General features: G+C 41.8%; 1 protein-coding gene across 2 annotated transcripts in view; it reads right to left on the bottom strand.

The window, feature by feature from the left end:
* Positions 1-5,144: 5,144 nt before the first annotated feature.
* Positions 5,145-23,779, bottom strand: part of OSER1 (oxidative stress responsive serine rich 1) — a 29,582-nt gene continuing 10,947 nt past the window's right edge. The window contains exons 3-6 of one of the 2 annotated variants that reach the window (XM_081149472.1): positions 16,591-23,468; positions 12,826-12,941; positions 9,520-9,633; positions 5,145-6,376 (exon numbers count right to left, since the gene is read on the bottom strand). In XM_081149472.1, the coding sequence (XP_081005598.1) occupies positions 5,689-6,376; positions 9,520-9,633; positions 12,826-12,902 (879 nt within the window). In that variant the 5' untranslated portion in view covers positions 12,903-12,941; positions 16,591-23,468 and the 3' untranslated portion in view covers positions 5,145-5,688. The remainder of the gene's footprint in view (positions 6,377-9,519; positions 9,634-12,825; positions 12,942-16,590; positions 23,469-23,779) is intronic. The other variant, XM_081149473.1, reaches the window with a different exon arrangement.

The following is a 23,779-nucleotide window of genomic DNA, read 5'->3' as shown; positions in this document are numbered from 1 at the left end:
TTCGCTTCTGCCCCTTCTCACCTAAGTCTTGGGAGAATCGCCTGTTTCTTTCTCAAGGGGAGGGGAAAGGACACCTCAAACTGGAAGCCAGAGGAGTCTGAGTTGCCCAGGTTCAATGCTCTGTAGTTAAATGCCTAGCAAATCACCATAATCCTGTTCTGAGGCTGGGTGGCCGCTGCGTCCTAGAGAACTGTTTGCCTACATAAACCTAGCCACTGCTCACCCGTGCAGCTCCCGTCAGTGGCTCCCTACCAAGGGCCTGTACGCGTAAGTCACCAGTAGAACTTAAAAACAGATTCCAGACCCCCCCACCCCACCCCACCCTACTGAATTCGATTGTCCTGGGGGAAGGCTGGGACAGTTGCATTCTTTTTAAAAACTCAGATGAGCCCAGCCGGGCGTGGCTCAGTGGTTGAGCATCGAACTAGGATCCAGGTGACCGGGGTTCGATTCCCAGTCAGGGCACATGCCCTGGTTGCAGGCTCAATCCCTAGTCGGGGGTGTGCAGGAGGCAGCTGATCAGTGACTCTCTCATCATTAATGTTTCTATCTCTCTCTCCCTCTCCTTTCCTCTCTCTGAAATCAATAAAGATATACTTTTTAAAAAAAACAAAAAAAACCTCAGACGAATCTGACCCTCATTCCTGGTTAAGAACCAGTGCATGCTGTCAAATTAAGAAACTGTTTCTTAACATAACATTTACATATTCATGAATCTACTTACTTACCATAGGCTATGTATGTTACCAAATTCTATGGGTTCCCTGCTTGGGGTGCTCTATTAAAAAATGAAAGATGGTTGTCCCAAGGTAGTTTTATTTACTTGCAGCAAGTAAAGAAGACGGGATTCATATCCAAAGCTCTGTCTCCTGGAAGGGACATTTAGCCATTGCTTAGATACACTATTTGGTCACTTTCATGTTTTCTTTTTTTTTTTTGCAGTTGGCTACTTTCATCCCCCTTGAGTTTTTGTCAACTCATCCTGTTTGCTGCTATATCTGCAAAATACTATGCTACATTTTAACATTAAACAAGAAATAACATTTAGCAGGAATGGCCCAGACCTTGAGACCCTCAACCTATCTAAGATGTAGGGTAAGTAGTTGTGGAGTTAGGTATCTGTTCAAATCCTAGTTCTGCCCCTCACAAGTTGTGTGACCTTGAACCAGTTGTTAATTTCTCTATGCCACAAATTCTTCATCTGTAAAAGTACCTTTCTCAAAGGGTTATTCGTATTAAGGATAACAGTATCTACCTTATATGGCTAGGTGAAGATTACATGAGTTAATACTATAAAAAAATCCCAAAACTTAGAACACACTAAACAATAAGTGTTAGCTATTATTATTATCCTCACATGATGTTACTTTTCAAACTATTATGCTTAATAAAATAGTCACCAAAGAGGGAAGAGATCACTCCCTAAATATTAAGTACTTTGATATTGAAACACTCCTTACTCTTCCCAGTACGTGTTTACTCTACATTACGCTGATAAACTATGTTACTGTTAAAGGGACACTTTGGTTTCTTAAAAGTTTAAGTGAATTCTTTGCCAATTTTGCTACTGGCCTTACCCTGACCAGTGCTGAGCTTCTTGACGCCCCATCACTTTTTGGCCCCGCCCTTTAAACCAGTGCAGCTCAGGGAAAGGGAGACCTCTTGTGGCCATATGTGCATTACAACAGATTTTTCCTTTGGAAAACCAAGCCCTGTCCACGAAATGGAATTTATTAAACTTGGAGTGAATTTTAAACTGTGTTTAAAAGTATCTATCCCATTCCTCTTTTTCATAGGACTTTTCTTGGTTAGATGGGGCAGTCACTTGTTTCCTATGTTTCCTTCTTAATTTATCAAGTGTGACTGCTTCCTAGGGAGCCTGGAGAGAAGGGAACTGAAAATCCAGAACAGAGAGGACTGCACACGGAAACCCACTAGAGTTCTCAGCCTTGAAGACTCAGCTGAAGAAACCTCACCTCCCCAGACAAGTTTCCTGGCTGGTTAGGTAACTTCCCACATGCTGGCTCCTCCCCCAAACTAGGAGTTGTTTGAAGCAAGGATTATCATCATTCCAAAGCAATGTATGCACGCCTACTCTGCGGGGCACTCTGGCGCATCTTGGTATGCCCAGTGCCTGCACATAGTGGGTTTCCCTCATCTCTTCTTAGCATTTGCAGCTGACAGCTCCCTTCTTGAAATGCTTTTCCATTTGACTTCCACAGCTCTCTTGGTTCTGCTCTTGCTGCTCCTACTCGGTCTTTTACTGGTTCCTTCCCATTCTCCCACCCTCTCTATACCGAGAATGTCCTAGAGCTTGGTCCTTGGACCGATTCTTTATCTACATTTGCTTCCAAGGTGATCTCCTGCAGTCTCATAGTTTAAATACTGATGGCTCCTAAATCTGTATCTTCAACCTGTATCTTTTCCTATCTTCAGTCATATATCCAACAACGAACTCAACAGCTCTGCATGTCATAAGCATCTCAGACTTAATGAGACCACAACCAAATTCCCAATTTCTCCTCCCAGATCTGCTCCTCCAGTTCAACTCCCAGCTTGTTAAAAGTCATCCTTAATTCCAATCTTTCTCTCACACCTTATGTCCATTCGCAAGCCCCTTCAGCTCTACCTCCAAAATGATTTCAGAACACATCTTCTCTCCTGTACGGCCAACTGTCCAAGCCACTACAAACGACTGCCTGATTTACTGCAATAGCCTCCTCACTGCCCACCCTGCTTCCCCTTCCCGTTCCTAGTCCACACGCAGCAGCAGCCAGTGCTATTTTAAAAGTCCAGGTCTGATATCATGTCTCTTCTCCAACATCTCCACCCCAAAATGGTTCCCTATCTCCTCAGGAGCCCAAGCCTTTAAGGTGGCCTACAAGGTCCTCTCTGATCTGTCCCTGCCCTATGCTTCTGTGACCTCACCTGCTTCAAGCCAGGTATCTTTGCTGTTCCTCCTGCCAGGAATCTTATTCCCCCAAATACCCTCATGGCTCTCCCCCTCACTTTCTCCAGGTCTCAGCTCAAATATCACCTTATCAGAAGTTTACCTGATCACCCCAGCCCTGACTATCCCCAATCCTTCTGTCTCCATGGCACTTTCTCTGAGGACAAGGATGTTGTTCTGCTTACTGTTCCATTCCTAGCACCTAGTATAGTGCTTCTGGTGCATTAGGCTCTTGGTAAATGTGCTGAATACGTGAATGAATGTTCAATGACTAATTATTAAAGACACATGTCAGGATGCCCCTCTTCAAAATTTATTAAGAGTATAAATTCCTCAATCCACAATCTGAATCCATTTCCCAGGGCATGTAAGAGAAAGAGTTCAGTAAACCGCACTCACAAAAAGTCGAATGTCCCAATGAGGGACACATATTAATATTCGCCCAACTGTGTCCGAACAGAGCAAGTTTTAGCTTTAAGATTCATGTTTTGAGGAAGATACTGAGACGTTACTACAACTCATTCCTGCAAATCCGGAATGCCTAAGCTTTCACCGAAGTTTGGATTTCTTCAACAGGTTCCTTGGACACTGGGACTTGGTCTTTTTCATTCTGACACCCCCTCCTCACAACTTAGTATGAAAGGAATGTGCATCATCCTTCATTGTCTGAGGACTGTTATGTTAATACACAGAACTAAGCAAATAACCAGACGACTGGTTTGAAAAGCAAACCGAAAAGGACTTAGAGACAGGAACCATCTGAATTCAAGTAACATGTTAAGCCCATTTGCTCCATTACTTTGCAGTAAAAAAGGTGAAGCAAGACAGGAGTTATGGAGGTGAGGGTGGGTGGTGGGTACAGTCAGCTCTAATGGCCTAGACCAGTGGTTCTCAAAGCGTGCTCTGGGAACCCACTCTTTCAGAGGATCTGCGAGTTCAAAGCCATTTTCATGTTAACATTTTTTCAAACTCATTGTCTCACAAGTGTAGTTTTCCAGGTCACATGACAGGGAGTGTCACAAGAGACTAAATGCAGAAGCAGACATGAAAATCTAGCTGTCTTCAATTAAGTCAAACACTAAAGGGATTTGCAAAAATGTGAAACAATGCAACTCTCCTCACTAAATACTTTTTGTTTTGGAAAAGTTATTTCCCAATTTAAAATATTACTTATATTAACATAAATGGATTTATGGATTATCTTTAAAGTAATATATATATTTAAAATTTCTTGGTTTTAACTTCTAATATGGTAAATAGTGATAAATATAACCCACATAAGCAAAAGCTCTTTGGGATCCTCAATTTATAAGCACAAAAAGAATCTTGAGGCCAGAAAGTTTCAGAACTGCTGCCTTAGCTATATGAATAGTGCACCTTCTCCTAGCATTATGAAACCCGTTAGTTCCCAGTGCTGTGATGGAAGGCATTTTGCTTGAACCACGGCCTTCAGATGTTACTCAGTCTATACTAAACCAGTAACCAGCAGGGGTCTCTCACTACTTATTAGGTTCAGGGCTTTTCCAGTATATACCTTTCCCACCTCTCCCAGTTATAAGTCCACCTATTTGTAAGCCCAGATCCCACTGTCATGAATCAACCCTGCAGACAGCGGGATGTTTGAGTAGAGAGTAAAACTTATTTTGTAATCTAAATAAAACAAACTTTTTGTTAACATGGTGCTAAAATGGCTGAACAGGTTTCCACTAAATTCGATGGGTATGCTTAGGATGGTCTGAATTAAAATAAAAGTTAGGTGGCACATGTAAAATTCACTTTGGAGCCATCTGAAAAAGATAGGGATTCATCCTACAGCTGAAATTAAGGACAGATTTTCTTATTTTTTATCAAACTTTGGAGAGTATTTCACGATGGTTGACCAGAAATACAGGATACAATACATATAAAATTCTCTTATGGGGCTGCTGGGGTAGGAGGGCAGTGCAAAGAGATAATATCCAGTCAGGGCATTTGAAACTGAGGTATGAGATCTACATTACAAGTGACTGAAACATGGCATATATATTAAAATGAGATGAAGACACATACTAGTTTCAAATATCATACCCCCTCCCTCCAACTGAAGCAGCCCACTCCAAGCTGCTGCTTCCATGAGAGACGTCATGTGACATGCCCCAGGATGAACAGCACCAGCAGGGTTTGCTTAGTGATGGCTAATGATTCTCTCAAACAACACAGGGCAGCCAGCTAGTTTATTCATACTGAATCTAAACCTTAGATCTCTGGCTTAACAATAACGTAAGAAACCTGTAAAGACAATAAATTTTGTGTTAAATCAGAGATGGCTTAAATCAGTCATAGAAGTTCTAATATTCTGGGCCGGCAACGACAGCATGACAAATGTTCAGTCCAATTACAAAACCACATTGCATTTTCCTTGCCCGCCAAATCTTTAACAGATTTGAAAAATGCACCGTTTTACAAAGGCTTTTAAAACATGTACCCACTGCTACCAGTCAAGTAATTGTGGTTTCTTCATCCCCCAGGAGCATTGCTAAGTGAAAGGGCTTTTTCTTTAATCAGCTTGCCTTGGTAGGTGTGTAAGAACTCAGAGAACAAGTTTAAAGAATGAAGATGAACAGATGCCAAGTAAAGTTTTTATTGCAAGCACAGTGAGCAGATGTCTTCTCACACAAAGTGGTTGCCAGGTCTGCCATTAACTACATCTCTCTGACAACCCTTCATTGGTTTAAAGCATGTTAGTTGGCTTCTTGCTATCAGGTGTACATCATTTCTGCCATGTGGGACATTTTCTTGGGAATATACAAGTAATATTCCATGTAGCCTGACAGGTCCTCAATGGTCACGTCATCCACATAGACTCGAGCTTGCTCAGAACAGGAGCGGGGGGAGCCAGACAGAGTTCTGGTGTGAAGCGACTGAGAGTAGTCCTCAAGAGTGGATCTTCGTTCTGGGGCCAAGGGAGGAACATTCTGCAGGCCTGAAAAGGAATACACCTCCATATCATGCCACCTCTTACACTGGCACTCCTTGCCCAGGCATGCACATGGCTGGCCCTGGTTTAGCTTGGAAACAGATTGAAAGTCAGAGAGATCATTGGCTTTGAGACTTGCTTGGGAGACTTGAGTAGCATCAGAAGAGTCTTCCTTCTTACTCTCTGACGGCAGCCTTGGAACCGAAGTTCTCAAAGGCTCAAGAACTGCCCCTGTGTGATTAGTATCGAGAGAAGTAGAGCATTCTCCTGCATTGAAGTCTTTAGGGGTTGAAATTCCCAGCCCACTGCTGCCGTCAGGGGAGTCAGTCTGGACTTTGTGCTTGAGCTGGCTGCTGGAAGAAGACGCTATTGTACTGCAATGTATAAACTTTGGGGGATGAAGGACAGGAGACTTAGAACGTCGACGACGCTGGGTTCTCATTGCTCCTCGTGAAGACTTCCTTGTAGAACTAAGAGGAAAAAAATGTACAGGAAGATGTTGGGATACAGAGCTCTCCTAAACAAATTCTTTATGACAGTTGAAAATCTGCCTCCTCCCAGGCTTATGAGTCTAAGGTCAGAAGCTTCCCCCAAAGAGCTGTGCCTGCCTCCATTTTAAGTTGCCTATGTCTGTGTCTCAGAAACGTCCACATCTCCATATTAACCAGCTATAGAAACAGGAGAGGTAAAGGGTAGTTTTTACCTGCATTTCTTGAGCCAAACATTTAGTGCAGAACACCCGCCCTGTCCTAACCCTTGGCTCAGGAACTTGTGACCCAGAGGGTCTGGGGAAGCACCCTGCACAGACAACTGAAACTGATGCTGTAAAAACTAAATGTTTCTATGCCCTGAATTCAGCAGCTTCAGTACCACTGTGACGCTAATGCTACAAATGGCCACTATGCCATGATCACTAAACGGAGCAGCAGGTTTAGGATTCATGTCTATCACTGATTAACAACAGCTGACAGACTTAGACTCCTAAAGTTTTCAGATATTTGGAAATATCAGATAAACTATATAACTGTTCAGAAAATATTTAATAAAGAAAAGAACAGAGCAAAGCAAAAAAGGGACTCAAAATTGCCAAGCAAATTTGAAAACAGAACCAAATAGAACTTTAAGAAGTAAAATACTTTATATTTGGAATTAAACAAAACTGATGGGCTAAACAGCAGAATGCATAAAGTTAAGGAAAGAAATACTAAATTGGAAGATAAACTTAAATTATTTATAATAGGGGTCAGCAAATTGCAACCTGTGGGCCAAATCAGGCCTCCTACCTGCTCTGTACAGCCCACATTGCTCCTGTGGGCTAGCACTGTGAGCCAGTGTTCCCCTTTGCCCCCGTTCTCCCCTCCACTCCCTGCACCTGCCTTCCTGGCCAGCAGACATGCCACATCTCTCCTTAGGGCCCATGCTGGCTACTATTTGCATGTTGAGGTCCTATTGTAGGCAGTCACTGGGCACTGAGAAACAGAATCTCAGTTTGAGCGTCTGGCCTGTGCCAGGCGCTCTCTGGAGGAGAGAAAGGCATGCTAGAATCTGGGTACCACTAAGGCAGAGAGTAAAACTGACCCTGTCACTGTCCCCTACCTACCCATCACACCAGTCAAGTCGTTTCATCCCAAAAATGTCTCAGCATCTTAACACAAAGTGTGTCCTCCAGCCAGGATAGTACACATGAGGAGGGCAGGGCAGGAGTTTTCTCACTTACGTAAGTACCTACCTAACATCCTCAAGATCTCACCTCTTGCCCTGCAAAACCTAAAATATTTACTATTTTGCCCTTTACAAAACAAGTTTGCTGACCCCTGACCTAGAAGGCAGGACAGAGACTAGAGAGTTGGGAAAAAGTAACAGTTAAGAGAGATATAAGACTAAGATGTCTGGAGTCTCTGAAAGAAAGGCTACAGAGAAGGAAAGAGAGTGATTTTTTAGGAGATGAGAGCTGAAGAACTGTCTGAATTGATGAGAGAATCTACAGATGTAGGAAGCACACTGAAGCAGGACTAATAAAAAAAATCAGCACTGAGACACGCTGAAGCAAACTGCAGAATACCAGACCCGAGAGGACCGTAGGAGCCACCTGAGACTTGACAGATATTTCCAACTGAACAACTAGATGGAAAGAAAGCTTTTCAATGTCAACATGGAAGCCAGAAGACATAGAATAACACCTTCAAGTGCTCAGAGAAAATAACTACCAATCTGGAACTATGATTTCAGCTACATCAAATTAGGTATTTCTTCAAAGAACAAGGATGAAATAAAGCCATTTTCAGAGAAATCAAAGCCGAATATATTTACCAACAGAACATGTGCTATACAACTCCAGGGGCACCATTAAATTTATTCTATGTGGAGTTCTATAACACCCTATTTGGCCCTATTTGGTAATAAGACCTTTACTAAAGGAACCTCTGAAGGAAGTACTTTATGAAGAAAAAAAGTGATCCTATGGAAGGTCTGAGATATAAGAATGGTAAGAGCAAATAAAGTGTAAATGAGATAAATCTAAACAAACACTGTCTATTTAAATAATAATAAAGTTAAATAAAACCTAATTTGTGAGACTAAAAAGTGACAGAACTAAAATAGCAGACAACTACACCACGGAAGTCAGGTCAGAGAAAATGGGTTTTAAGGAGAAGGGTTAAATACTAACTTATGTCTTTGTTAAACATGTTTGGTAAAATTTCAAGGTTAACTACTAAAACAACAGAAACAAGGTATACAATTTCCAAACCAATAGAAGGAAAGCGGTAGGGGGAAAAACAAACCCATTTCAAACAATTTTTCTAAAGGTGAGAAGAGAAAAGGGGGGGAAAAAAAGTATGACAAATAGCATAAAATAAAATGGCAGGAACAAGTCCAAATGTATCAATCATCAAAATACATGTAAATGAATTTAAGCAGTTAAAAAGTTATCAGATTGAATCAAACAAAACAAGCCAGATGCACTTGTGAGACACACCTAAAGTGTTAAAACGCAGAATGACTGAAAATACTAGAAAAAGATACACTGGGCAAATACTAACTAAAAGGCAACTGTATTAGCTATATTAATTCCAGACAAAATAGACTTTAAGACAAAAGCCATTATGAGGGATGAAGAATGTCACCATGATATCTCAATTCACCACGAAGAAAACATTCTAAACTGTCATGAACATAGGCTGTATGATCCTACAAAATAGCCTCAAAATACATAAAACAAAAATATAGAGCTTAAGGGGAAAACAGGCAAATGCACTTCCATAGAGGAGATTTCAACATACCTCTCAATTACTGATCGGTCAAGCTGACAAAAAAATGTATTAAAAAAATTCAAATAACACATTTAAAAAGCTTAATTTAATGGACATATATGGAACCCAAGAATTAGAGAAAACCCATTCTTCTCAAACATAGAACATTTATAGAAATTGCCTATGAACCAGGACATGCAGCAAATCTCAGCAAATTCACAAATGGAAAGAATGGGTCTTCTCTAAATGTTGGGTCCTGGGTCCCGTATTATAACATACCCATTTCTGAATACATGGGAAAGAAAATCCAGTGACATTTTAAGGTATTGACATAAAAATCATCTGCAAGCAGCAGCTCTTACCCATGCCAACTATCTTTAGATGCACATGTGGTTTTAGGTTTGGTATCGTCTGCTGCTGTTCTGACTGATGCTCTGACACTCGGGCCTTCTCCAACAGACAGAGACGCTATGGACCTAAAGACAAGAACAAAGTTTACTGCTACAGAACTTACTGCTCTCACCAACACAAAGAAAACTTGTTTTCTTTCTAGTTTGAGTTTCTCAAAAATTGTTCAGGTTTCAGTGCAAATTTTCCTTCTAAACCTAATTTAGAGAATCCCTAAAAAACCCACTCTTGCAAAATCACAAGCCAAAGAATGATTCTTAAGTATAACCAGCAGCAGGATATAAATAGACTTTTAGGCTGTTTATCTGGGGCAGATCAGGCCTTATGTCCAGGGAGAATGCTAATGACACTGACCACTTATTTTACGTGGGCAAACCAGAGCAGGAAACTGAGTTTAGGAGTAAAAACTTTAGGAGACTCAAACTTACTTGAAAATGAATACATTTTCCAATATTATACAACTTTTAGAAAAATATACTAATTTTTACAATAAACTTGAAATATTACTCAGAATTAAATCTTAGCAGTTTGAAATTACACAAAGTAATATGGATTCCCAGTAAAGATGATGAAAAAATTTAAAAGAAAAAAGAATCATTTGTAATCTCATAACCCAGAAATTACCAACATTAACATGTTGCATAAATCCTTTCAGACCTTTTCAATACACACACACACACACACACACACACACACAGCTTCTATCACACATGCTATGTATGATACTGATAAAAATCCCTTAGAAATAGAAAATCTACTAGAGTAAAATAAAAAGATGTCCACCAAAATATAACTAAAAATAAAATGTAACTGGTAATGATTTAAATGTCCAATAACAGAAAATACTGTATTATATGAATTATGGCAGATTTATACAATGGAATATTAGAAATTTACTAAAAATTAAGTGTATAACCCAAGCCAGTTTGGCTCAGTGGTTAGTGTCTGCCCACAGACTGAATGTCCCAGGTTTCATTCCAGTCAAGGGCACATACCTCGGTTGCAGGCTTGATCCCCGGCCCTGGTCGGGGTGCATGGGGAGGCAACCAATCGATGTGTCTCTCTCACATCAATGTTTCTCTCTCTCTGTCTCTCCCCCTCCCTTCAATTCTCTATTAAAAAAAAAAAAAATCAATGGAAAAAGTATTCTCGGGTAAGGATTAACAAAAAAAATAAAATAAAAATAAATAAAAAATTAAGTGTATAAAGAACTTTCAGTAACATGAGAGAATGCTTATAATATTAAGAGGAAACAGCATGGATAAACACCTATAATACATTATGATCTGAACTGTGTAAAAAAAGCATATGGTGTTATATACATATACAGGTCTAGATAGTAACAGTGATTATGGTGAAATGTGATGTTTACTTCCTTTTTTATTTTTGTGACTTTTTCTATAATCATGTATTATTTTAGAGTCAGATAAAAAGGATTATGTTGTTTTATAATAAATATATAGAGATTTGTCTTGATAAGACAAATACCATTAGAAATCAAAACCTGTTGAACAGGACCATACTAAATTCCAGGCAAGGCTTCCTTAGTTTATGAGTCAATACCTCAGATGTCCCATTTGTAAGTCAGCAACAATATGAAATAACTACAAATGTATGATATACTGTAGAAGTCTTATTCTGCTTAGTCATGGTGATGACTCACCCCTTCTACTCTTATTTGTTCAGTTTTCTCAAATGTTCTCCACTGTTCCTTCTCTTTATATAATTGTACTCAAAGCAGATCACATGCTACAAATATATATTTGGCCATATATTGTGCAGATATTCTGAAAGGTTATTTAATGTTCCAAGTAATTTTTAAGGGCACTAAAACAGCTTAATTTTATGTTCCAACTTCTTAAAATACCAGGAAAAGAATCTGTGTATCAATAGTCATTTATATAATATAAATGTATAAACTAAGAAATTTATATGTGTATATGTGTATATGCAGCATTCCTAGTACTTTCCTGCTTTAAAAAAAATTATTTCTATACCAAAATCACGAAGGCATACACTATGACCACAATCTGGAACTGCTTCTCTGCTTTATTTCCATTTCCCCAAATGGCTTATAAAGTACTGATCAATTTTAATGGTAAGATGACCACCATATTGGAAAAACCACTGAGAGGAAATAGATACTTATTAGAAGTATCATGGAAGCAAATGTGGGCACCTGTAACAGCTATTACACAATTAATATATTTAGCATAAATCAGTCAGTTAGTATAAATCTTCTCATTTGGTCAGCCAAAAGAGTGTTACCAGACAGCTATAACAACAAACATCTATTTAATTTTTACTCTGTGCCAGGTACTGCATGCATTTCTTCGTGTTGTTTTCAAGGTACCATATAAAGGAATGGTTAAGAGCACAGGTTCTGGAGACATGCCGGGTTCAAATCCGATCTACCACTTCTTACCGATGTGACCTTTAGCAAGTAACTTAATTCATCTGTGGCTCATCTGTAAACTGGAGTAACAATAGCATCTATCTTCTAAGTTGGTAGTGAGGATTAAATAATGTGTATGAAGTACTTAAACTAGTGTCCAGGGCACACTGAGTATTAAATTTTAGTCATTATTATTATTACTTGTTGTGGAGTATTCTTCTCTGAGTTTCCACTATTTGGTTTCCATTCATGAAAAGAAATATTCTTAAATCCATTACAAATTTGAGATTCTTCTGCCCTGGGGCAAAGAATGGGGATCCTGCACAAAACATTTTGCAAAGGGTGAAATATTAACATTCAGACAGCAGCTGGTCTGTAAGTGCTCTAATTAGTTTGGCCAAAGGGTCCAAGATTATTGATCTCTGTGACAGAACCCTAATGAATAGGTTTCCATAGTGATAGCCTCAGCAACAAAGCCCATGAAATTCACAGTGCCTGCACAGATTTCTATTGAGGCAATTCACTTTTAGTGAAAAAGACTGATTTCTTAGAGATATATGAGGAAATCCTTAATGGGACACTGCTTGATAATGTTTGATTAAAAAGAGAGGGGGAAAGCCCTCCTCAAAGTTAAGGAAAACCAAATCATGGAACCTTGAGGTACAAATGAACTACGACTTTTCAAAACTTAACAGAAGAGTTTCTTTTACAAGTAACACACTGCGGTGCAGAACTTGGTAGACTGTCACATAACATTTATATCTTCTACAAATGAGAAATTTTAGTAGAGAAAGAGCTCTTCAGATTAAAAGGCTATTTAAATGTCGTGAATAATTCCCAAATAACATATTATATATTTAATTACCCTGATGCATCCACTCTTAATTTCTTGAAAGCAGTTTGTAGGCTCTCCTCCTCTCCATCCTTGGCTTCGGATTTCATTGTGAAACTTTTCACACTACTATGATGTTCCCGCTAATACTAAAAAAGAAAATCAAAATGAGCACAGTGAAAAGAGATGTTCAAAAGCATACCTTTTGTTAACATCTTTATTGCTGTTACTATTACTACAGATACTATTATTGTTTGTTGGGGAAATGGGGGTGAAATTTCTATTTCTAAAAAAAAGATTCAGTATAGATGATTAAGAAACTATATATTCTATTTCTTATGTTTATTATGACAGAATTTAAACTACCCAAACATTTGATGCCCAGATCCTTTTACACAGTTTTGGAAACAAGATCACCTAAAATATCTGTTTAAGTGCAGTTTTTAAAAGGGGAAAAAAATCTCTCCAGTTGTAGAACTGTAGAAACCTACAGACAAAATTATCTTTGCATCAGAAATAAATAGCCCTCTTGTTCTTTAAAATGCTACTATTTATCTAGTCTAACCCTAAAAATTCTAGTTAAGTATAACTTCATGATATATGGCAGCATTTCTCTAAAGCAATCCTGACCTAAATATCATTATTCTTATCAATATTCATACCCAGATTTGCAAGCTGTTCCCATTGTTAAAGCAGGATTACAAACATGTTTCAATGATTACTGATTATTCCACACTCTACCTATATGGTTGATACCTTCATTTTTTTTAATAGCTTTGAATATTTTATTACAAAAGAGAAAATAAATGTGCAACTCAAAAAGATAAGAACAAACTTAGCCTTCCCTCCCCAAGAAAGGTAGGAAGTAAAGAAAAAATAGAAATTATTGTTCTATAGATGAGCCTTTGAATGATCTTCATTTAATTTTTAAAAAGCAAAAAAAAATAAAATAAATAAATGATCAAGTTCTCAATTTCTTCCACCCTGATTATTACATTTAAACAAAGAAAAGGGGAAGGGGGACCAATCAAAGCAACAAGAAACACAACTGAGAAGTCTGTTAATAAATTCTTTGAATCTAGTTTCCCAATTATTTTTTCACTCAGGGTAAAATATTAGCTAATACCAAATCCTGAACAAAAAAATAAACTAGTATCTATGATATCATAGAGAATCAGAAAAATATTAAAAAAACAAAACAGAGGATGGAGTATTTTTTAAGCAAAAGATTCACTTCACCTCTTCTGTATTCCTAACCTGCTACCCCAGACCCCATCCCCCTCCCCCCTCAGGGACTCTCAGAGAGAGCAGTGCCTCTCTGTAGAGCCTTGGATCCTCTCTGATTCCCTCTCTATTCATTTCTCAGGGGTGGGTTTGATGTTATTGTGAGACCTCTAATATTCCAAAGGTCAGGGTGTCATAATATGCTGAATATAATGTAACCACATAGTACCAGTGGCAGAATAAAGAAGCAAGGAATCAAGACTATTAGTTTATTAATTTATGTACAGAGGAAGGTATTCTATGCAGCTCTCTCTGGGGAATGAAACACTGAACACTGAAAGTCTCAAAAGAACTCAGCTAGCTTTCACCTCAACTTAAGACAAAAAATTTAAATACACTCACAACATATATTTTGCTGGTTTATTTAACCAGTATATGAATTTGAGGAAACATTATCAATTCTATACTTCATTGGTTTCTAATTCTTCTGAATTTAGAAGAGGATTCTTTCCCCACACACACACAATAATGTCCTATATTCTAGGGAGAGGAGTGAGCAAAGATCACACTGTCATATTTTTAAAGCCCCACTGCACCTAAAAGAGTGCTAGCGTAGGTTTGTAAACAAATTCTTCCTGCTGGCAGAACTAAAATCAGGTTTGACGTATGGTTTTCCTCAATTACTTTATAACCAGTCAGTCAAATGCTCACTTAGACTAGTGGCCTTTATAGAGAAATCATCTGAGCCAGTCTCCCCAACCCTGCAAACCCCACACTAACCCTCTTCCGCCTCTCTGGAAATCAGTACATCGCATCTAAACATACACTGCTGAATTCTATAGGCAGAAATTCACTCCTTCCACTAATACAGGATTCTTACCATGGGCTTAAGCACTAGACTGGGTGCTAGGGATATCAGGGTGAACTTGACACACACCAGGGCTGTGAACCCCCTTCCTGCAAGGACTAGAATCTCATTCCTGCTCTAAAACTATGCTAAGAAGCTCTATGCCCAGATATGTAACTTTTAATTTTATAGTCCTAATTTAACAGCACTACAAATGACCTCTAGATGTTAATACAAACTTAATTAACATTCTTGTTGACACACTAAAAGTTAAAAATCAAAACAGACCAAAATAAAAACTGGATGCAGACTAAAACTTTGGGAATGAAGTTCCATCTCAAGTATTTTCAGACTTCCAGCATTTTGATTACTCACCTTTTCTCTCAGTTATATTACCCCTGAGCAAAGACAAGGGTTAGACATGACCTTAAGAGCTAAATCACAGTATGTCTGTCATTTACAAAAAGTTTACTATGCTGCTCTGTATTCCTAGCTTACCATTCACTCAAATCAAGAGCTCTAGGACAAACTCTGGGAAACATAACTGGTTTGCCCTTCTTCATTAACATTAAATTTGTGGGAGACTTTCTTGCTGTTTTCACAGCACTGACTTTTTGAAATTGAAGAATCCCCCAAAAGATCAAACTTTCAAAGGCCTATTAGAAGTCACTTTGATTGTTTTAAGTCAAATCACACAGGGCAATTTATGCCTCGGATTTTCCCCAACCTTTCAAAAATGACAAGCAAAATTCTTCTAAGTTCCTCCATCAAAAGGGCAAATTTCTGGTTTTCTCTGACTTTCAACGAATACCATGTGTCAGAATCTTATTTATATCTTGAAATTTTAAACAAGACAAGACCTCTTTCAACCTCAAATCTAGGTCCAAATGTCCAGGACCCTGGAAAGACCTGAGACAGAATAAAGGATCCGTGAGTAAGCGTGTCAACACAATGTTAAAGATTTAGAAACTGTCCCAGCCCACCAGGGTGCACGGAGTCCGGGAAAGAAAACCCTGTCCAACAATTCCCGAAGTCGCCAACAAGACTAGGTCGAAACGATTGGCCCCCGGGACAAAACAGTCACACCTCTCTCAACACACCCACTCAACCCCTACACGCTCCCTGCTAAAGCCAAAGCACAATGTTCTTCTTTTCACCCAGAATCTGGGTTGGTGGCAGTTAAACAGGATCAGAAGGAAAGGTCAGAACCCAGCGGGGCTCGGAGAGTGGGAAGTTATCAAGGAACCCCCAGCTCTGGGCGCCCCGGGGTCTCCAGCTCGGAGGCTGCCCCTCCAAGATACTCCACCGGCCAGAATGAGAGGTTTGAGTCGGAAGGAGGCGCCAAGGATGCAGGAGGAGGCGGGAGTGGAGCCACAGAGGCAGCCAACGAGACTGGGGCTCAGAGACGAGCGGGAAAGGGCGGGAAGGGGCAAAGGGCGGCTGAGGAGGGCGAAAAGGGGAAGCTACGGCCCGGCGGGAGAAGGCGGAGGAAAAAGACGGGGCGGGGGCAGCTAAAGGAAAGGAAGGCGGGACGGGGCGAGAGCGGAGCTCGGGCAGAGCCAGGCCGCAGCAGGCGGAGGAGAGGCCCAAGCCCGGCCGGGCCCAGGGAGTCCGCGCCGGAGCGCGACGCGACGAGAGGCGGGCGGGCCCAAGGAAATCGCCCGCGGCCAGGTCGGGCTCGGGGCCCGAGACGCGGTGCCGCGGCCCCTCCCTGTCAGGACTCTCACCTCCTCGCTACAGGGACTCTCCAGTTACCCAGTGCCGTCGGTTCAGGTCGTCGGTCCCGGATCGCGGAGCCTGACTGACCCGGATCCAAACCCGCGGAGGGGGCAGCCCGCGCCTCCGAGTCGCACTGCGCCTGCGTCACTCGGGCACGCGCCCCGCCCTCTGTTTATGCTCCTCCCGCCCCAGTGACTCGGCAGCGCCGCCAGCGGCGACTGCGCAGGTGCGGAGCGGCGGCCGCGCCTCTCAAACGCCGCGCACCCGTCCTTCTCAGAAGCACGTGCGCCCTACATCATTTCCTGTTATTCTCTTTGCTCCCTCCTCCGTGCGCAGTGGGCTCGCTCTGGACCGGATTTTGGGGCGCGCCTACTTCCTCCTCTGTCAGGTGAGCGAGTAGGCGTCGTTCTCCACAGTTGCCCGGCCGTCTCTGCTTCGCGGGGTTCGCTGTGCTTGGAGCTCTACCCGGAGTCGCCAAGGCAACGGACTTCCTCGTGGTGAGGCCAGGGTGGGGAGTCTTCGCGGCTACGGAGCCCCCCGAGCGCTTGGCTTGCGTCCTCGGTGTTAGAATCCGGACCGCCTGCCACATCTCCAGGGCTCGACACCAGCCCTCGCCTCCGGGGTCTTTCGGGGCCTGCAGAGAAGCGAGACGGCATCGGACAGGGCCGGGGCCGCGCATCTGAGACAGGAAAAGAAACTGAAAAGCCTTCGCTTGAGTGCCCCTGTGGTTTGACTTGAGGCAACAGCTTTTACCTCTCTCCGCCTCAGTTTCTTCGTCTGCTATGTGAAGAATCTTAACAGCAAATTTCGTTTTTTTCAGTCATGGACTCCTTTAAGAATCTGGTGAGAAATAATAGACTCTTTCGAAGAGAAATGCACTAAATTTTGCGAAAAGTTTTAGGCAGTTCACCTAAATAGGTGATTTTTAACGATTTTCCCATTTTTATGATTCTGATGGTTGCTCCGATGGCGGGCAGGGAAGGGGTGAGCTGCGCGACAGCTGCCAGCCCCTCCGTCACTGGGACTGATTCTGCGGATCTAGCCGTGCCTCTCTCCTCACTCACCATGCCCCAGCTCCACGTCTTCACTTCCCTGAGCTTTGTGGGAAAGAATGGCTGTCCTCAGTAGAATTGGCTAGAGTTGGTTCTGGCTCCTTCCGACTCTGGTGAGAGTTGTTGCCTGAACTCAGACTGGACCCTCCCACCTCCACTCCCCAATACTTAGATGTAGTCATGTAACTAGATAGGATGCCGAAAATAGTTTAGCATATCCAACTTAATGACAGCCAGAGCTTGGAATGCCTGACCCATGTCTGAGAGTGGAATCGACAGGTCATTGTATAAGGTAGTCAAACATAAAGCATGTAATGGGGCCTGGGTAAAACTTTTAAAATTCTCCTGTTCATTCCAAAGGCTCAACTGACAGGGGATGAAAGAATAACTGTTTATGGTAAAGTTGCAACATAAAACGTAATGATGGTAATAATAATGGCTGCCCTCTACTGTGCAGCAGCTATGCACATGTTTTCTCATTTAATAATCCTGTCATTTTACATGCGCTACAGATGAGGATGACTGGGACTCTGAGAGATTAGATAACTTGTTCTGGCTCCCTTTGTCCTGTGTCTCACAGTGCTAATAAGTGACAGATCACAATTTAATCTCTCAAGGCATGTCCATCCACTGCTGTCCATCTCTCAACATTGCTTAGAAAAGAATAAAAAAGGAAAATATGATGCTTTTTTCCCTCAGAAGTTGCCCAGTGACTTGCATCAAGATCAAATATGTGTTTTTAAGGTATCATTTCAAAATATTTCTTCAGATAAAACACATCCTTGAGGGCAAGGACTGGATCTAGTTTAATGAATTCCTGGAAGTTGGTAGGTACTAAGTATAATTTTGGTGAATTCTTCATTTTACCTTATTTCTACCCATTGTGGCGTTAAATACTAAAACCCAAATGTTTTAAAGTGCTTCATGAAAGCGTATCTCCATCATGAAGTTGCTTTCTGAGAATGTGGTTTATTACTCAGGGAGTATTTGGAAGGCAGGAACCCTTGGGAGGTCAGTAGGTGGCACCATTCCCTAAAGAGGGAAATCCAGAAAACCAGATTTGTAGAGAGAGTATAGTTTTGGACACAAGGAGTTTGAAGTGCAAATGAAAGCAGGAGTCAGGTTATGAAGGGTTTTAAAGGCCATGCCACGGGATTTGTTCTAAGAACCATGGAGGCTATAGATGAGAAGAGAAAGGACCATTTTACTTTAGAAAGATGACTCTGTTTTCCACCTGGATGGCACAGTGATCCAGGCCTGAGATGGCAGTGCTCTCAAGAGCAGGTGGCGGTAGGAATGGAGAAAAAATTAACATTGAAAATTGTATACGGCCGGGCATGGCTCAGCGGTTGAGCGTCGACCTAGGATCCAGGCGATGGGAGTTCGATTCCCGGTCAGGGCGCATGCCTGGGTTGCGGGCTGGGTCCCCGTTCGGGGACATGCAGGAGGCAGCAGATCAGTGACTCTCATCATTGATGTTCCTATCGCTCTCCCTCTCCTTTCCTCTCTCTGAAATCAATAAAGATATTTTAAAAGAAGAAAATTGTATAGATCAGGCTTTGGTGAGAGACTATACAGAAGGAGCAGTGGGAGAAAGTGGACAATGACAGTTTGCTTTCTAGTTTGATCAACTGAATGGGTATTGTTGCCTATTTCTAATGTAACTACTGAACCCAGCTGACAGAGCAGATGAAGAACAACATGTAAGTGGACGATAATAGTAAAGGATAGTACCTTTATAGCTCTTACTGTGTGTCAGACATCATTCTAACCTTCACAACAGTCTTGTGAGATTACCATTATTATCTTCATTTTCCAAATGAGGAAACTAAAGTAAAGTAACTTGGCTGAGTTTATACAGCTAGTAAGTGGTGGAGCTAGAATTGGAACCTAGGTAGTCTGGCTAGAGTCTGTGCTCCCACTGCCTCCTTATGATGAGATGCCTTTAAGTGACTAGCTCACTTTGGACACATTGAACTTGAGAGCTATGGGGTAGCTGTGTGGTGGTATCCGTAGAGCAGGAAGATACATGAGTCTGAAAGTCAAGTGAGAGATTCAGGCTGGAAATAGAGATTTGGAGTCAGCATGTAGGTGGCTGTTGAAACCATAGGAGTGGGGAGGGCCCACAATGAGAGGGTGGGGAATAGTGGGGAAAGAAATAAGGGGGGAACCCTAGAAGGCAAACACAAGCATTCTACTTGTGAGAAAGATATCTTCCCTTCTGCAGATTAATTGGCATCTGGTTTGTAGGTCATCAATCAACATAGATTAAGTCCATCCCTGTGAGTTTGATCAGCTCTGGGTACTGACACAGTCGAGTTGTTGTACTTACAACCCTAAGGACCTACCCTTGGTGGTGATCACCCTTCCCACTCTCTCCTATTATGGATTCCACTTGGTGGCCACCAAATGAATTCCACAACTGAAGAGCCTCTAGCTCCTCTGTCTACCACCTACAACTTTGTCAGCCCAGACTCCTCCTCATCTCCAGGACTCCAGAAACACATCACTTGAGATTTCTTCAGGTGCCTCAAGTTATTTTTTTAGCCGTTTGCCCATACATTTCTTGTGTCTCCAGTTGGAGTCTAAGCTTCTGGAGGGCAAGAATTATGTTACATTTTTCTCCCAACTTTCCCTCCCTCCTGTTCTCTCTGTGTAGGTTAAATGACCCTACACTGTGTGCTCCCATAGCACTTCACTTACTCCATCATATCAAAGGCTGCATCTTGTGTCCCTGGTACCTGGCACAGGGTCTGCCACCATATGTATTGAATGAGTGAGCCCATCAATAAGTCAGTTGATCATCTCAGCAAATAATTACAGTTGTCGCCTGGCTTTTTAGAACCATAACTGGGGTCTCTTGACTCCTTTGACAGTGATCTTAGTAGCAGGGCCTTTTATAATGATCTCTTGTTTGGGGGAAAAATCAGTGAAAGTTGAGGAAGAGATTAACTGTACTTTCCTGGCATTCTCTTCATTGCCCCAAAGCTATTATGATCTGTTATTTGACAGTTGTTTTTCTGAAATGTTGAGTCATAGAGTGGGGAATGAATGAAGACTTTGGGGTGCCTTGATAAATGCCATATCCCTCTGCACTGGTTTGGATTAAGTCTGCAGCAACTTCATTCCTGGTCTCAGAGCTCCAAGAAGGAATGGGAGGCTTTTCCTGGTAGTTACTGATCACCTGCAGAGGGAGTCCTAGGATTGTAGATTCTCTTTCCTTAACTGTGATAAGGCCCTTTACAGTGGGTTTTTAAAACTTAAAGACCCAGGGTCTTTCCTTCTCTCAGATTTTCATTCATTTGAACTTTGTAGTGTAAACTGTATGACGACATCAGGAAAGTGTTAGGCTAAAAAACTGAATCAAGCATTAAAGCTACAGAAGAAAATCTGTAAGTGGTAAGGACTGGAAGGGAGAATTGAGCAGGGCTTCAGGGGTGCTGGTAACACTCTGTTTCTTGATCTGATGTTGCTCATAGGAGGGTGTTCAGTCCACAAGGTGTACACATAGTATATGTACCTTTTTCTGTGTGTATATTAAACTTTGATTAAAAGTTAAAAGCTTAAAACAGATCTTTGTGTGTAAGCCACAGACACGCATTAGGTTGGGGTTGAGCTATTCTTTCCCCCCGTAGTTATTGACCTTGTCGGAATCACGAGCCCCTCTGAGAAAGCCACAGACCCCAGGCTAAGAACTTGGAGCAGCAGAATAGAGGAAATGAGCAAAGGGCATGAACACATGCTTCACAGAAAAAAAATTACAAATGGCCCTTCAACATGAAAAGATGCTCAGTCTCTGTCTTCAAAAGATAAAATGCCTGTTGAGTGCACTGAGATACTAATTTTAACCTATCAGGTTGGCAGTAACCCCAAATGTGACAGTGCACACAGTGGGATTGGAAGTACGGGGTAGGGCAATAGGCAACAGGCATTTTCAGACATTGCTGGTGGGATTGTGAAATGACAATATTTATCCAAATGACAAGTCTGGCACCCACCCTGTAGATGAAATTTTACACATATGCAATGACTTGTGTAAAAGGTTATCCATTGCAGCATTGGTTGCAATAGCAAAAGATTGGAAACAACCCAGGTGTTCGTCCATCTGTAGGAGCCTGGGCACATAAACTGGTGCAGCCACACACTGAAATACTATGTAGCTAGAAAAAAAGGCACTCTTTGTGGCCTGAGGAAAGATCTGTAAGATATAATAAGTGAAAAAAGCAAATGCAAGCTAAGAATATATATTTGTATTGATTGTGTCTGCATAAAGAAACAGTGAAAAGATATACAGGACACTAAGAGAAGTGTTTCAGAGAATGGTGGAGGTAGGGCAGGGGCAGCCCAACTTCCTAATGTGGACCTGTGTTCTGATTTTTGAATCCTGACAGTGTATCACCCATGCAAAGCAACAACACTCAACAGTTTTAAGAGCGCCTGCTCTAAAGCTGTTGAGCATACTTATATCTGCCAGTTTCACAATGGCTGGCTTTGGTGTGTTTTATGTTTGTTTTTTAATTTGAATTAAGCTGTGTCTTGAGAAGAGTCTTCAACTTAGTCTACATTTGAACTGTAGTATCACGGTTTCCTGGCTCAGCCTAACTCCCAATAATTCTTTCCTTGCCCTGCATTGTGCTCGAAACCAGTCTGCCAACTCAAATGTTGACAGTTACATCTCATTCAAGAGCAACTAATTCTGCCTGAGGGAGAAAGGAAAAGTTTCACCAGAAAGGTGCACCTGTGTCCTCAGAATTCATTGGATATGAGATCTTGTTCTGCGTCCTTTCGTCTTTGCCTATCTCTACAGCCATTCTTTCCCCCTTCCCTCTAAGATCAGTCCCTACTCTAACATCACTTTGGTTCCCATCTCTCCCACCTTCTCAGGAAACTCCCACCATCTTCTCCATACATGCAAGCACACCATGTTTTCTCTCATCTTTAAAAAAAAAGGAAAAAAACCCTGCAACCCCAAACCCACAAAGCCCCCTCCTACCCAGATTCCCCCAAGCTCCTGTCCTTTTCTCCCTTTTATAACTAACCATAGTATCTCCACTTCTTCAATTCTCACTCTTCAGTCCGCTGCTCCCTGACTTCCATCCCCGCTGCAACACTTCTTCCCAAGGTGATGAGTGAGGTCTTGTTGCTGAATCCAGTGGCCCTTTCTCAGTTCTTACATTAATTGAGCTCTGAGCATGGTCTGACACTGGACGTGGCCTCCTCCTGAACTCCTCCTCCCGGCTTCTGTCGCCTCTGTGTCAGGAACATCCTCTTGGCCTATCTTTTGCAGTCTTCTCCTAAGGCTCCTCTTCTGCCCATCTGCTGGTCCTCAGGGGCCTCACCTTGCCGCTTTTCTCCTGTCACATTCACTTTCTGGATGGTCCTGTGGCAAAGAATGGAGAAGTTCTACCCTGACTTGCTTGAGTGGAAAAGGAATTTACTGGCAGGAAATCAGAAATCTTAACATGAGGGAATGCTGAGCAACCAGGCCTTAAGACAGGAGGCCAGAGCCTTCCACAGGCAGCCTCTCTGGGCATTGCCATCAGAGAGATTCGCTTCACACATTTTTATCTTCCTTGGCCCTCTGTTTGAGGTTCGGGTTCCCAGGAGAGAAGCTCTGATTGGCCCCCATGGCAGGGTCAGATTTTACCCACTACTACACAGAGGTACAAAATCAATGCAACTTTCTGTGTCTCCACTGATCTCATCTTGCACTCAGACTTCCATTCTCCAATTTTAAGAGGTGTTTCAATCTCTTCAGGTTTACAGGACCATTTTGCGTATTCAGTATTTCAAAGTTTTATCCATTCCCCCTTTTCTTTCCATTCTTCCTGCATCTGGATAGGAGAGGACAGTGGATGAGCTTTGTGGTTCAGATGCTGTTCCCCACCCTTTGCTGGTCTTATAGCTGCCTTGTGACTGGCTTTAGACTTGTGCCCAGGCATTATGGATGCTGGTGGAACCCAGCAAGATGGGGCTGACTTGATTTAGTTCCTGAGCAGAATCATGACAATTGCCAGTATATCCAGTCATGAGATCCTCGTGGGCCACAGCCCTGACAGCTTGTCTTCTGGCCTTTCCTCATCTATCAGTGCACTTAGCACATCTACAAACTCCTCATGGGGGCGCGTGTGCCCTTCCAAATTAC

The sequence above is a fragment of the Miniopterus schreibersii genome, assembly GCF_964146895.1.
Source record: "Miniopterus schreibersii genome assembly, chromosome: 10".
In the NCBI taxonomy this organism is placed as follows: Eukaryota; Metazoa; Chordata; class Mammalia; order Chiroptera; family Miniopteridae; genus Miniopterus; species Miniopterus schreibersii.
The sequence above is the reverse complement of the archived record's forward strand: the minus strand, read 5'-3'. Positions and strand labels throughout refer to the sequence as shown.